The 12,058-nt window shown below is 45.2% G+C and overlaps 1 protein-coding gene across 1 annotated transcript in view; it reads left to right on the top strand.

Annotated features, from left to right (window-relative positions):
• The first annotated feature begins 422 nt into the window (after nucleotides 1–422).
• PTCH1 (patched 1) overlaps nucleotides 423–12,058 on the top strand; it is a 130,688-nt gene continuing 119,052 nt past the window's right edge. The window contains exon 1 of the mRNA XM_042452006.1: nucleotides 423–744. Within this exon, the coding sequence (XP_042307940.1) occupies nucleotides 742–744 (3 nt within the window). The 5' untranslated portion in view covers nucleotides 423–741. The remainder of the gene's footprint in view (nucleotides 745–12,058) is intronic.

Below are 12,058 nucleotides of genomic sequence, written 5' to 3'. Positions count from 1 at the left end.
AGATGAAAGAAGGGCTTTACATTCTCTCTTCTGTGAAGATGAGGGATGATTTCAAGCCAAAGAGGAAGAGCGAAGGGAGTTAGGGGGAGGAGTGTGTGTGTGTGTAAAACTGTTGTAGCCACTTTGTCATTCATGCTTGGGGTCTACTCCAGGAGAGAGAGAGAGAGGGGGGGCTTGCCTTCCCTGTTTACACCCAGGAGGGCTGCGCTGATAGCAAGCTCTTTGCCTTTCCTTTAGTTTATTGAAAAAGGGGGGAGGGAAAAGGGGGAAAGGGAGAAGAGGAGAAGAAGAAGAAGAAGAGGGGGGTGGAAGAGTTTTTCGGATCCATCACGTGACCCTGACAGGTCCTGCCTATTGAGAAAGCCAGACCACCCACATGGAGAGGACGATGGAGCTCTTAATAGAAACAGGCACGCAATTGTGAGCACTCCGCAGAATGCCTGCCATCATCGCGGAGGATTAAGAGAGAGACCAGAGAGAGCAGCAGCAGCAGCAGAGAGAGAGACACACAGAGAGAGCCAAAGATTGCTTGGGGTCCGGGCTGCCCTGGCCCTTGCTCCCCTTCCCTTCCCCGGAGAGGGTCCGGAGGGCTGTCCAGGGGGCGATCCGGGAAGGACCTCTGTCCCGGGGGGCCAGGAAAGGCCATTGGATGTCCTCCCCTCCCTCCAAGGCAGAGGGCACTGAAGGCGGCCAGCCCCACCAGCGCTTCCCCCTGCCCCACCGAGGGGGCTCCGGGGGGAGATGGTAAGTCCAATGGGGCGGGGGGGGGGAGGAGAAGGGCTAGGGCAAAGCCTTGGGAGAGATCCGCGTTGTGTGTGTGTGTGTGTTGAGAGAAGGGATGGAAGAAGAGGAGCAATCCTCTCCTGTCACAGGGTGCATCCGCACCGCAGGAATAATCCAGTTCGAAACCGCTTTAATCTGCCTTGACTCAAGGCTCTAGGGCTCCCTTGGATCCCCTTTTCACTCGTAGTGGCCACCTTGCCTTCCTCTTCCTAGCCCTCCTCCTGATCCCAGCGAGAATATGGATGTGTATCTGAGTGAGGGACACCCCCCCCCCCCCGATTGCTTTCTGGTTCCTTTCTGGTGGTTGTGTTACACTTATTTGTGGTGGCTCTGTGCCTCCGAGTGTGTTGGACTCTATCCTAGGGCTTGCTTGCCGAGTTTCTTCTTAGCGGATTGCCCTCTGAGGCTGAGAGAGTGTGGCTAGCCCAAGGTCATTGACGCATAGTGTTGGAAGAGACCCCAAAGGGCATCCAGTCCAACCCCCTTCTGCCATGCAGGGACTCTCAATCAAAGCACCCCCTGTGACAGATGGCCATCCAGCCTCTGTTTAAAGACCTCCAAGGAAGGAGACTCCACTACTTTCCAAGGGAGAGTGTTCCACTGTTGAACAGCCCTCGCTGCCTCTGCCAAAGAGGGCCCTCAGTCCCTGGCTAGAAGGGGCATGGAATCAACCGGGGGGGGGGGGGGGGGGCCTTCAGCCTTCAACAGTTGGTTGAATGAGTGCCTCTGGCTGGGCAAAAGGATGCCAGCCAAGGTGTGTGGCCCAACCTTTGGAAACCTTGCCTGTTACCAAACAGCATCTCTTCACTTTGCAAAGGGAGCTTGTGGCACCTTTAAGACTAACTGGGTGACAGATGGTGGAGCATAAGCTTTGGTAGCTATATACCTACCTCTGAGGCAGTAGACCAAGCCTACAAAAGTTTATGCTTCACCTTACAGGGACTGTAAATTGCATCTGCACTGGTGAAATAATCCATTTTGGCACCACTTTAACTGCCATGGCTCAATGGCATGGAATTCTGGGAATGGTAGTTTGTTATGGCCCCAGAGTGGAGGAATTCCATACCATTGAGCCATGGCAGTTAAAGTGGTGCCAAAATGGATTATTTATGCAATGTGGATGCTGGGTGTAGTCTCTTTCCAGACACTGTGTGATTGGGGGGGGGGTCCTCTGGAGAGGGCTGAGGTGAGAGACTTCTCCTCAGAGGCAGTGACCTTTTGAACGTCACCTAGGCGCCTCCAGAGTTTTACAGCTTTTGGGCTTTGCGGCCTCCTCCACAAAATGGGCCATGAAATGTGAAGCCCAAATTTGTGAGGTAATAGAAAACCAGCTATTAAAAGGAAATCCTCCATTCCTCTCCTTCAATAATTGACTGGCCTTCTTCCTCTCAAGCCTTCAACTATCTTATTGCATACGTTAGATTAAGATCTTCTGTGCCTTGGTCATGGTAACATATGAAGATCCCTCTATGTATTGTGGAGAGAGACACAGGCGTGAGTGAAAACTGGGACCTCTTCCAATGATGGTAGCAGCAGAAATCGTAGCAATAATACTAGTAATCAATACATCTTTAGGTTAAGTAGCTTTGTGTTGATATATGCCTTCAAGGTGACTCTGATTTATGGAGACCCCATCATACACAGGGTATTCTTGGCAAGACTTATTCAAAGGAGGTTTGCCATAGTCTTCTTCAAAGGGTGAGAGCGTGTGACTTTCCAGTCACCCAGTGGGTTTCCAGGGCCTATCAGGATTCAGATTTTGGTCTCCTGGAGTCCTACTCCAAGTTTCAAACCACTACAAAGATGCTATCTGTCAAAAAGATACCTGTAACACTGTCAATTTTGCCTTTGAGGTTAAAAAAAAATTCAGTACTGGACATCCCTTGGTTTTTGTGCAACCTGATCCTTTGCATTTTCTCATTGGAAATAGAAAGGGATCTATCCCTCAGGTAAAGGCGCATGGAACCTGGTTTTTAATCCCTTTGATTGTGAACAAAATGTTTTATAAACAAATCACTAGATTCTGACCATTGTCCCAAGTAGCAGGTCTCTTGCTCCCATTTTACAGATAGGACTGCTGAGGAGTGAGCCACTTCGCTAAGCACACTTGGTAGATACTCCATTCTGTTTAACTGGGTTGTACTTGCTTGCTTCTAAGTAAATAAGTTTAGGGTGGAGAGTTATGGACAGTGGCTTCTTCTGGGCCACCCAATGAGTGTTGTGGGTGCCCTTAGGGCTTGGAACGCCAATGTCATCTCCTGGGTCCTCCTCCAGCACTCTGGACCACACTGCCAGTGATATTGCTTTGGGAATACTGGAGTCTTGCAGCCCAGGCTTGGCTTCATTGCAACCTGTCTTCCTTCTTGGCTGCTGGCACCACTGTTAGAACAGGGAACTTTTGAACATTGACTTGTATTCCCATTTTTATTTCTGTTTTCCTCAAGCAAACGGTGTGTCCAGAGTTTACAGAGCTCGGCGTGTTCGGCGTGTGTACCTGTGTTCCAAATCCTCCTGAAATCAATGGAGGTTTTGTCTGCGGAAGCTTCCATAGGACAGTCTGGGCTTTCTTCCTGGAAAATGGATTTTATAAAAAAAAAATAATAATAAATCTGACATTACATATTCAAAATAGTTAAAAATAAAACCAGGTCAGCAGAGCATCCCCATAGCTTTGGCTCCATGAACAGCATACACATTCCATAGGAAAGGGCTATTTCGTTTCTAAAAAAAAGTTTCTAATTGACTCATTTAATTTCTGGATTCATTTATTGATGAATTCTTCCATGGAATTATAATAATCTTACAAGGTTCATTCTACAAGGGTCAGAGAGAGAGAGAGAGAGGGAAGGAGATAACCCTCATTTTTCTTTCTTTCCTAATCACTTTCAGATGTAACAAGCAGAAAAGTGACAAGGGAGATCCCCATGAAATTAGCTACCTCCGCCTTTTCAGTCGTGATCCTTATACAGTACATGAATGTGTGCATACAGGCACAAACACATACACCTACTTTTCATTCCCTCTGGTTGTACCACAGTGTACAAAGCCCTATTGAAAGATGGAGGTGTGATGTGTAAACTGGATTAACAGCAGTATGAAGGAGAGGGAGACACTGAGTCAAAATTGTTTAATTTGCTTTTCGTTTCTCATGTCAGTATCTCGCATGGATTTCTGGATTCAGCAGTGGGTCAGAGGGATTGTGCTGCCAGGCTTCTTCCTGATCCACCATCCCACCCCACCCCACACGCACACAACCACACGCCATGAATATTAATAATCTAGCTTTTGCTCATTGGTTGGGGTAACTGCCACCTAACCTTTCAGCTAAGTACAGGATCCATCTGTTGTAGGGTACTTAACCACGACTAGAAGGAGAACTACAAACTAACCTCTCACACTTTTTGTACATGAAAGCCATTCTATATGATAGTCCAAACATAATGCTAAAAATCTGGACTGGACTCTTTCAGGATGCAATGGTGGGTGTGTGGGTCATAATATTAAAAGGATTGCACTAAATATTTCTATGTGATAGAATTCAAAGATGTAGGCATGCTAGTCTGTGGAATCAGATCTTGTGGGATCTTTGAGACCAACTGAAAGAAAGAAGATGGTCCTAAAGTCCTAAAGTCTGCTTCCTCAGATGCATTGCTCAGATCCTCCAAATGCAGCTAAGGAAGTAGACTTTAGTCTACAAAAAGCTCATGCTGCCAACTTCTTTCTTTTGTTCTATGTGATGTACTTCTTTACTTTATACAGGTCTTGGAGAAAGAAGGATTTCTTCCCGCTTCTTTCTTAATTGCAAAGCTTAGAAACATCATTTTTAGACTGTGAATCCCCCAACCAGTTGATCATGCTAGTTGGACAGTTCTGAGAGTTTAGTCCAAAAAATAATGTTTCCAGGCTTTGCAATTCCTTCAATGGGGAAAAAGAAAAAAAGACCAGCTTGTGGAAGCATTGCAAAAATGATTTGCTTCACTTGTCATGTGAAACGGCTACAGGTGTCGTCTACCACCTCATTCTGTGTAATGCCTGGATCAGATCTGTGTTGATTAGTCCTGATAATATAGTGTTAACCCTTAACCATGTCAGCTGATGAGAGCCAGTTTAATTTATATGATCAGCATGTTCTAACAGTAAATCTTTTCCTGGGTAAATGGGACGTATTCAGTGTGTGAATGCTTTCCCACCCCAAAAGAAATCAATACAGAGGGGAAAAAATCCTCCAACTTTCTCTACAGACAGAAAAATTGGATGTTGGGTGGGAGAGAGGGGCTGATACTGTCACCCTGATGTCTTAATTTTCCACATGCAGTGAGATTTTCCTGTGGGCAAGCGCCAAAATGTGTTGTTTCTGCTTCTAACACCAAGTGACAGAGTTCAGGAAAAAAAAAACATTGCTACTAAATTCTAATGGCCCTGGTGGAAACACACAATGGTGTGTAATTTGCATTATATTTTCTGTCCCTTTATGGTGGGCTTTCCTTTCTTCCCTTCTGCTTTCATCCTCGCAGTACCAAGAGATAAGTGACTGCCTGACACCAGCTAAGCCTTCATTGTTTAACTTAGATTTACAAGTTCAAGCATTTTCTCTCTATTCATTTATAGAGATCCATGGTTATAAAGTTTAGACTAAACAGAAGAGTGGTTCTCCATCTCCTCTTAAAACATACAATTTGAGACAGTGCAGGGTGTGTGAAAGAGAATGAGCAAAGACTTGTAGCACTCGAAGCATGCAGGGATAGTTAGAAATAGTGGCATTGGACTTGGGTTAGTCAAAAGTTCACACATCTTACAAAGACGCATCTTTTTGTCTCAGCAATTATGTGGGACACACAGTGATTTGATGTCATTTTTTAAAAAATGAGCTAGTGAGTAATAACAACAAGAACCACAATTACCAGCCCGTCATGCGAACTAGAGAATCTAGTTCCCCAACCAGAAAGTTAACTTTCATGAAGGGTTGGGACACAAACAAATACCCCTTCTTGATACTACGCAAAGATAGCCAAGTGTGGTTTTTTTTAAAGTGCTGAGATTTTAAAATGAAAAGAAAAGAACAAGCACTTACACATCTTAATGGCAAAACTATTTTGTGGGGGCCTTTGCAGCATGGTAAAATGGTAAGGCTGGTTACTGCATTTATGGCTGCTGACACTGCAGTGGTCTCCCAACTTTCCACATCCCACCTGCCATTAATCTCAACCAACAAGAGGGTACCTGCTGTTCTGGACCTTTCCTTTGTAACCACATTCAAAGAGAAACAGCATCCCTCTGCATTAATCGCTACACACTGGTGTTCATTTAATCTGATACAGTGTATTATTGCATGTGGCAGAACGCTTAATAGAAGGCAAAAAGTCCAACTTCCATGTAATTTAATTCAGAGAAGCCCTGCTGTCCTTACACTCTGCTTATCCTCTTATCTCTCTCCTTCAACTGCTAAACATCTTGAGAACTAGAGAAGTTCAGCTTTCTAAAAAGGCACTTTCTTGATTATATTAAAATATTGCGTTGTTTTCTGTTTGAGGGGGAGGGGAGTTAATTGAGAAGAACCAGCGTCAAATTTTCCTGGAAATCTACCTCAGATGCATCTATGCCCATCTTATGGATCCTGATTCACCAGGATTTTTTGGAAAGGAGAACATCCCCACTTTCTTCTTTTGATGCTGTTCCCATGCTCCTTAGCGTAGAGGCCTCCCATCCTTATGAACTGCCGCCTACCTTTTGGTGAACTTGGGGCTCTCTGAGACTTTGGTGGCACATTTGCCCACAGATCTCTGCAGGGCGACATGCCTGCTCTCCTACATGCTATGTGCTGTAGATCTCTCATTTGCTCCTTTGTGGCGTGCGAAGCAGCTTTCCATTAAAGGAGATCAGGGGTAATTAGCCGCATTATTTTGACAAGTTGGCTCGAGCAGTTCCCTTTCTTATGCTCTCAAGGAGGGGACAGAGAAGGAAGGCAGGAGGGGGGCCTGAGCTGAGTGTGGCTTGATTCATGCAGTTCAGGGGCCTTTCCCAAGCCCTGGCTTGCACTTTGCAAAATGCTGCTCTTGAAACTGCATCTGCTGCTTCTATCACTAAGGATGCTGAAGTGGAACCCAGTCAGACAAAGGCAGGGAGAGAGAGGGGGGGAATATAACAAAAACAACAATAACAACACATTATTTGAATGGGGTTGCCAGTTGTACAGAAACTGCTATCTCTAGATGTTATCTTGAGTCTCACACTAGAAAGTGAATTTAATCCACACCAATAGCTCATGAGCTTTCAGAGAGGTGTACTGAAATTTCCTTAGAGGTAAACTCTATAGATTAAAATAAAGCTTCACATTCAAACCAATACTGGACTTATTCCTGAGCTATAAAATATATCTACCTGGGAGCAAGCCCTATAGAGTTGATTTAACTTTCCCCCACTAGGTCTCATAGGATCAAAATTTTAGGCTTATGTACACTTTGCTCCATTGGGCAAAGTGGAACTTCTCAATAAACCAGAGATGGGCAAAGTGCAAATGCTGGATTACAACTCTAAGTATTCCTCACCATTGTCTATGCTGGCTAGTGCTCATGGTAGTTGCAGTCCAAGAACATCTGGAGAGCTATGCTTTGTCAATTTTGGCAGTTAACATGCATGAAACTGAATTGCAATTTCAACTGTTACACTTTTATATATGATCTTCAATAAAGAGTTACATGTAACTGGAATGTTTGCATATTGTACCCATTTGGCACTGACATTTAAAAATGAACTATGACCCAGGACAGATCACTGAGAAACAGCAGCCTACCAGCACCCATTTTTTCTCCGCAGGGATGGCACGGTATTTCTGGGTTCTTTCTGCGGTGCCGCAGTGATGTTGCAAGTGCGCCATTGGTGCAATCGTGACATAAGCAATGTGCAGCACCATGCGGACATTGCACGGCATTTACGTCACAATGGTGATGCCCATGTACACAGGGCGCCACCATTGTAGCGCCGCCACTACATACTAGGGTTAGGGACCGTGCGATTGCTGCGTGGTCCCTAACCCTAGTATCGGTGCTGGTACTTATTATTGGTGGTGTGTACCGTGCCTATGTTACTCTATTGGAAGGAGTACTGTGCTGCTTTGTGAGCCATAAGGTATATTGAAGCAAGAGGTTTCAGGCGTGGACAATGGACCCCATTTTGACCTATTCCAGTAGCCAAATGAAAGAGTAGTTAGGACTGGCCACCATTAGGGTCAGGTTCAAACATGACTAGAGGGGAACTCACCCATTACCTGCCTGCTCATCTTTGAAGTCCAAGGTTAGGGTCTGAAGGTATAAGATGAACAATTTAACCAAGACAGGTCTGGCAGGTGAAAGCACCAAGAGACCACTTGGGAAGTCCACTCTTATGTACTTTACCTTGGAGTCTTAAGTTAAAAGACAGGATCTAATAGATGTAATAAAGAGAAATGCAATGCATGTGTTCAGAGGGACATTTTAAAAAAGTTTTCTCTAGACAGAACACTGAGTGTTGTACTACACCTCTGGAGACCAGGGTTTGATTCCCAGCTCAGCCATCAAACTGGGTGACCTTGGGCAAGTCACATGCTCTCAGCCTCAGAAGAACGCAATGGCAAACCTCCTCTGAACAAATTTTGCCAAGGAAACCCCATGTTGGAATAGACTTGAAGGCACACAACCACAAAGAGAGAACATCTTGCAAATGACACTACTGTAGTAGTAGTAAGGCCTAAATTCTAGTCCTAACAGTTGATTCCAGGGTTGTACTTTAATTAGGACCGAACTAAAGTATAACCATTGAATTAATATAAATGTAATCAGTCAACACTTAAATATGTTCCATTGATTCAGTGAATCTACTCTAGCTAGGATTAACACTAGTGGTGTAGCTACAGGGGAAGTGCAAAATGAACGCATTTCCCTTTCGAATAAGAAATCTGCCCTCCACTGAAGTTTTCTTTCAGTCTCCAAATGTCTAGCATTGCAGAGAGTGAGACACTGAAAATCATTCATACCTAGAACTCTTGTAATTTTTGTGTCCACATTCCCTTGGTAACATTGTCTGATACTTTTTGATGGATATATAAACTGTGTTTCTAAATGCTAACTGAATTACTGCAATGCAGGAAAATTGGGGACTGAAGGGAAATGTAATGGAGAGGGACCGAATTTTATTGGCCAAAGCAATGGAGTTTATCAAACGTGAGGAATTTCTCTTAAATTCGAATGAAAAGAAAGTGGGACCAGAAGGCATTCACTTAAAGTCGCTAGTTTAGTGCAATTACATGAATGTGCATTGCGTTTGAACTGGCTCCCCATTACCCGAAAATAGCAAGCCATTGCCAGAATTTGCGTGTGGCAGTCTATTACGCAATAGCGTGAAACCACATGATTGCTTTCGGACTGACTTTATATTGCCTGAATTTGCGTGTAGTGGGTTATCATGCAATAACATTAAAGCCCATGATTGCGTTCAGATTGCCATTGGATTATACTTCCAATTTCCCTTGTCTGATAAACTCAAAGACCCTTCTATAGCCACACCCCAACACTTAGATTTAGGTCTAAACAGTCTCATGTACACTTAAACATTAGGACCACTGAATGAAGTGGAATTAACTCCCAGTAGGGCCAGCATGGCATAGTGGTTTGAGAATTGGACTATGACTCTGGAAACCAGAGTTCATTTCCCAGCTCACCCATGAAACCCACTTGGTGTCCTTGGGCAATTCACATGCTCTCAGGCTCAGGGAAAATCAATGGCAATGGCAAATCTTCTTTGAACAAATCTTGCCAAGAAAACCCCAAGAAATTTTTTATTATGGTCATAGATGAGCATAGCCCCATGAGAGGTTCATTTTAGGGTCACCATGAAGGCACACAACATGCACGCACACACTTGAATGCACACAACACAGAGACTTGAAATTACTGGGATGGGGTTGCACACCCACCAGGAACACAGCATATGGAAGTCCAATCAAAGGTTTTTGAGCAGGTTCAGAACTGTTTTAAACCATACTATTTTTTAAAAATCATTTTATGTGTATGTTTTATTATGTTTGATCAATTAATTCTATTGTAATGCTGGGTTTGGGGGCTGTAATCATTTGAATGTGTCAACCGCCTTGAATCCCAATCTAGGAGGAAGGTGGGGGGCATAAATGAAGATGGTGAGAACTACCAAATAGGGTGTAAAGGCAATCCAGGCAATTACTCCCAGTAGGATTACTACACTGTACACCCAACTTCATCTCCATACACAAAGGATTTTGAGTTTGAATTGACATTCTCACATACCAGTGGCATGTATGTGTGTGTGTGTGTCTTCCTGTTTTCCACTCCACCAAATGCATCTGAGGAGGTAGACTGAAGTCTACAAAAGCTCATGCTGCCAATTTCTTTCAGTTAGTCTCAAAGGTGCTTTAAGATCTCTACGGCTATATCTTTGAGTTCTCCCAGTAAGATTGTTAAGTGTGGCTTCCTGCTCCCTCCCTTGCCAACCCCACAGGTGGTTGATTTCAAGTTTGGCTCCATTATGAATGAAACCGAATGCTGGAAGGCCCTGATGTAACATTGATCATGGTGTATTCTATGGCAGTGGCAGTGGCAATGTGAACAATTGGTGGAGAAGCTAGAAAGTTCTTGTCGTCTTGGAAGGCGTCTCTCTACTTGGGCAAGCATGATTCCCAGTGTGTTTGGGTGCTGCCGGAGGGGAGATTAGCAATCCTCAGCATGGTGCCTCCTGACAGGCACATGAGTGTTGCAGTCATCTTGAGGAGCTTTTGGGGCTCTTTAGGAACATGAGCCCCAAGCATGGGAGAAGAATATGACTCTGGTGCTTTGGGAATGTTACTGTTGGTGGAGGAGACTCTAATTCCCAAACAGGGTATTTGTATTTAGGCACCAAATCCTGTCTTATCTTGGAAGTTAGGGAAGGTCAGCCCTAGTGTATACTTGGATGGATACCAATGAATTCTAGGTGCTGTGGGCTATATTTCAGAGGAGGGACCTGGCAAAACCACCTCTGAGGATTCCTTGCCTAAGAAAACCCTGTGAAATTCATGGGGTTGCCTTGAATTTGAATTTGGATGACTTGAAGGCCCATGATGCCTTCTGCCAACATAGCCACAAAAAATAATCATACAGGCATGTGGACTTGGGTCTCTTGTCCCTTTACTCTCTCAGGCCACCCAAGCTGCATCTGAACTGCAGAAGTGAGCTGGTTTGACCCCACTGTAACTGCTGTGGCTCAAGGCTATGGGATGCTGGGATATGTAGTTGGTTGTGGCACCAGAGCAGTTTGACCCCACTGTAACTGCCATGGCTCAAGGCTATAGGGTGCTGGGATTTGTAGTTGCTTGTGGCACCAGAGCAGTTTGAACCCACTTTAACTGCCATGGCTCAAGGCTATGGTTTCCTGGGATTGGTAGCTGATTGTAGCGACAAACTACAATTCCCAGAATCCCATAACATTGAGCCATGGCAGTTAAAGTGGTGCCAAACTGGATCATTTGTGCAGTGTGGATGCAGCCCCAGGAAGCGCAAGAACACCAGGCGTGATCCGCAGAGGCAACATGTGTGTGTTGTGTTGTGCGCCTTCCAAGTCGATTCTGACTTACGCCAACCCTAAAGCAAACCTATCCTGGTTTTTTCTTGGCCAGATTTGTTCAGAGGAGGTTTGCCCTGGTCCTCCCCTGAGGCTGAGAGAGTGTGACTTGCCCAAAGTGGTTTTTTTGTGCTGGCAGCTCAACCCTCCAACCACTAGGCCATGTTGTCTCCTTTATAAGGAGCTAAAATATAGGGTCTTAGATGGGTCCTGCCCGGGGGCAACTCCAACTGAGGGGAAGGATGCTCTGAAGGGGGACTGAAGCCAGGAGGGGGAGCAGATGGCTCAGGAGCCCCAGAGGGCCGCCAGCCAGGGCCTCCCTCCGCCAAGAAGAGGCAAATTGGGGGCATCGCCCCTCTCCGGCCACCCACGTCGAGAGGAGACTTTTACACTGACATTTCTTCCTCTCTCTCTCTCTCTCCCCCTCTCTCTTTCTTTTTTATGATTTCCAAAAAAAAAAAAAAAAAAAAAAGGAGAAGGAGGAGAAGAAGAAACAAATGCGAGGCCCAGAAACAAGGCCAATTAGACCCCCCCCCGTAATTCATCGCTTGTGGATGAAATGAACCAGACCACAGGGAGAGAGGGAGAGGGAGGGGGCACAGGGCGGGGGGGCAGGAGGAGGTGGAGAGCCAGCTTCGGAAATCGGAGCCTCCAATTGCTCTCTCTCTCTCTC

The sequence above is a fragment of the Sceloporus undulatus genome, chromosome 2 (assembly GCF_019175285.1).
Source record: "Sceloporus undulatus isolate JIND9_A2432 ecotype Alabama chromosome 2, SceUnd_v1.1, whole genome shotgun sequence".
In the NCBI taxonomy this organism is placed as follows: Eukaryota; Metazoa; Chordata; class Lepidosauria; order Squamata; family Phrynosomatidae; genus Sceloporus; species Sceloporus undulatus.
This window is presented reverse-complemented; position numbering and strand designations above follow the sequence as displayed.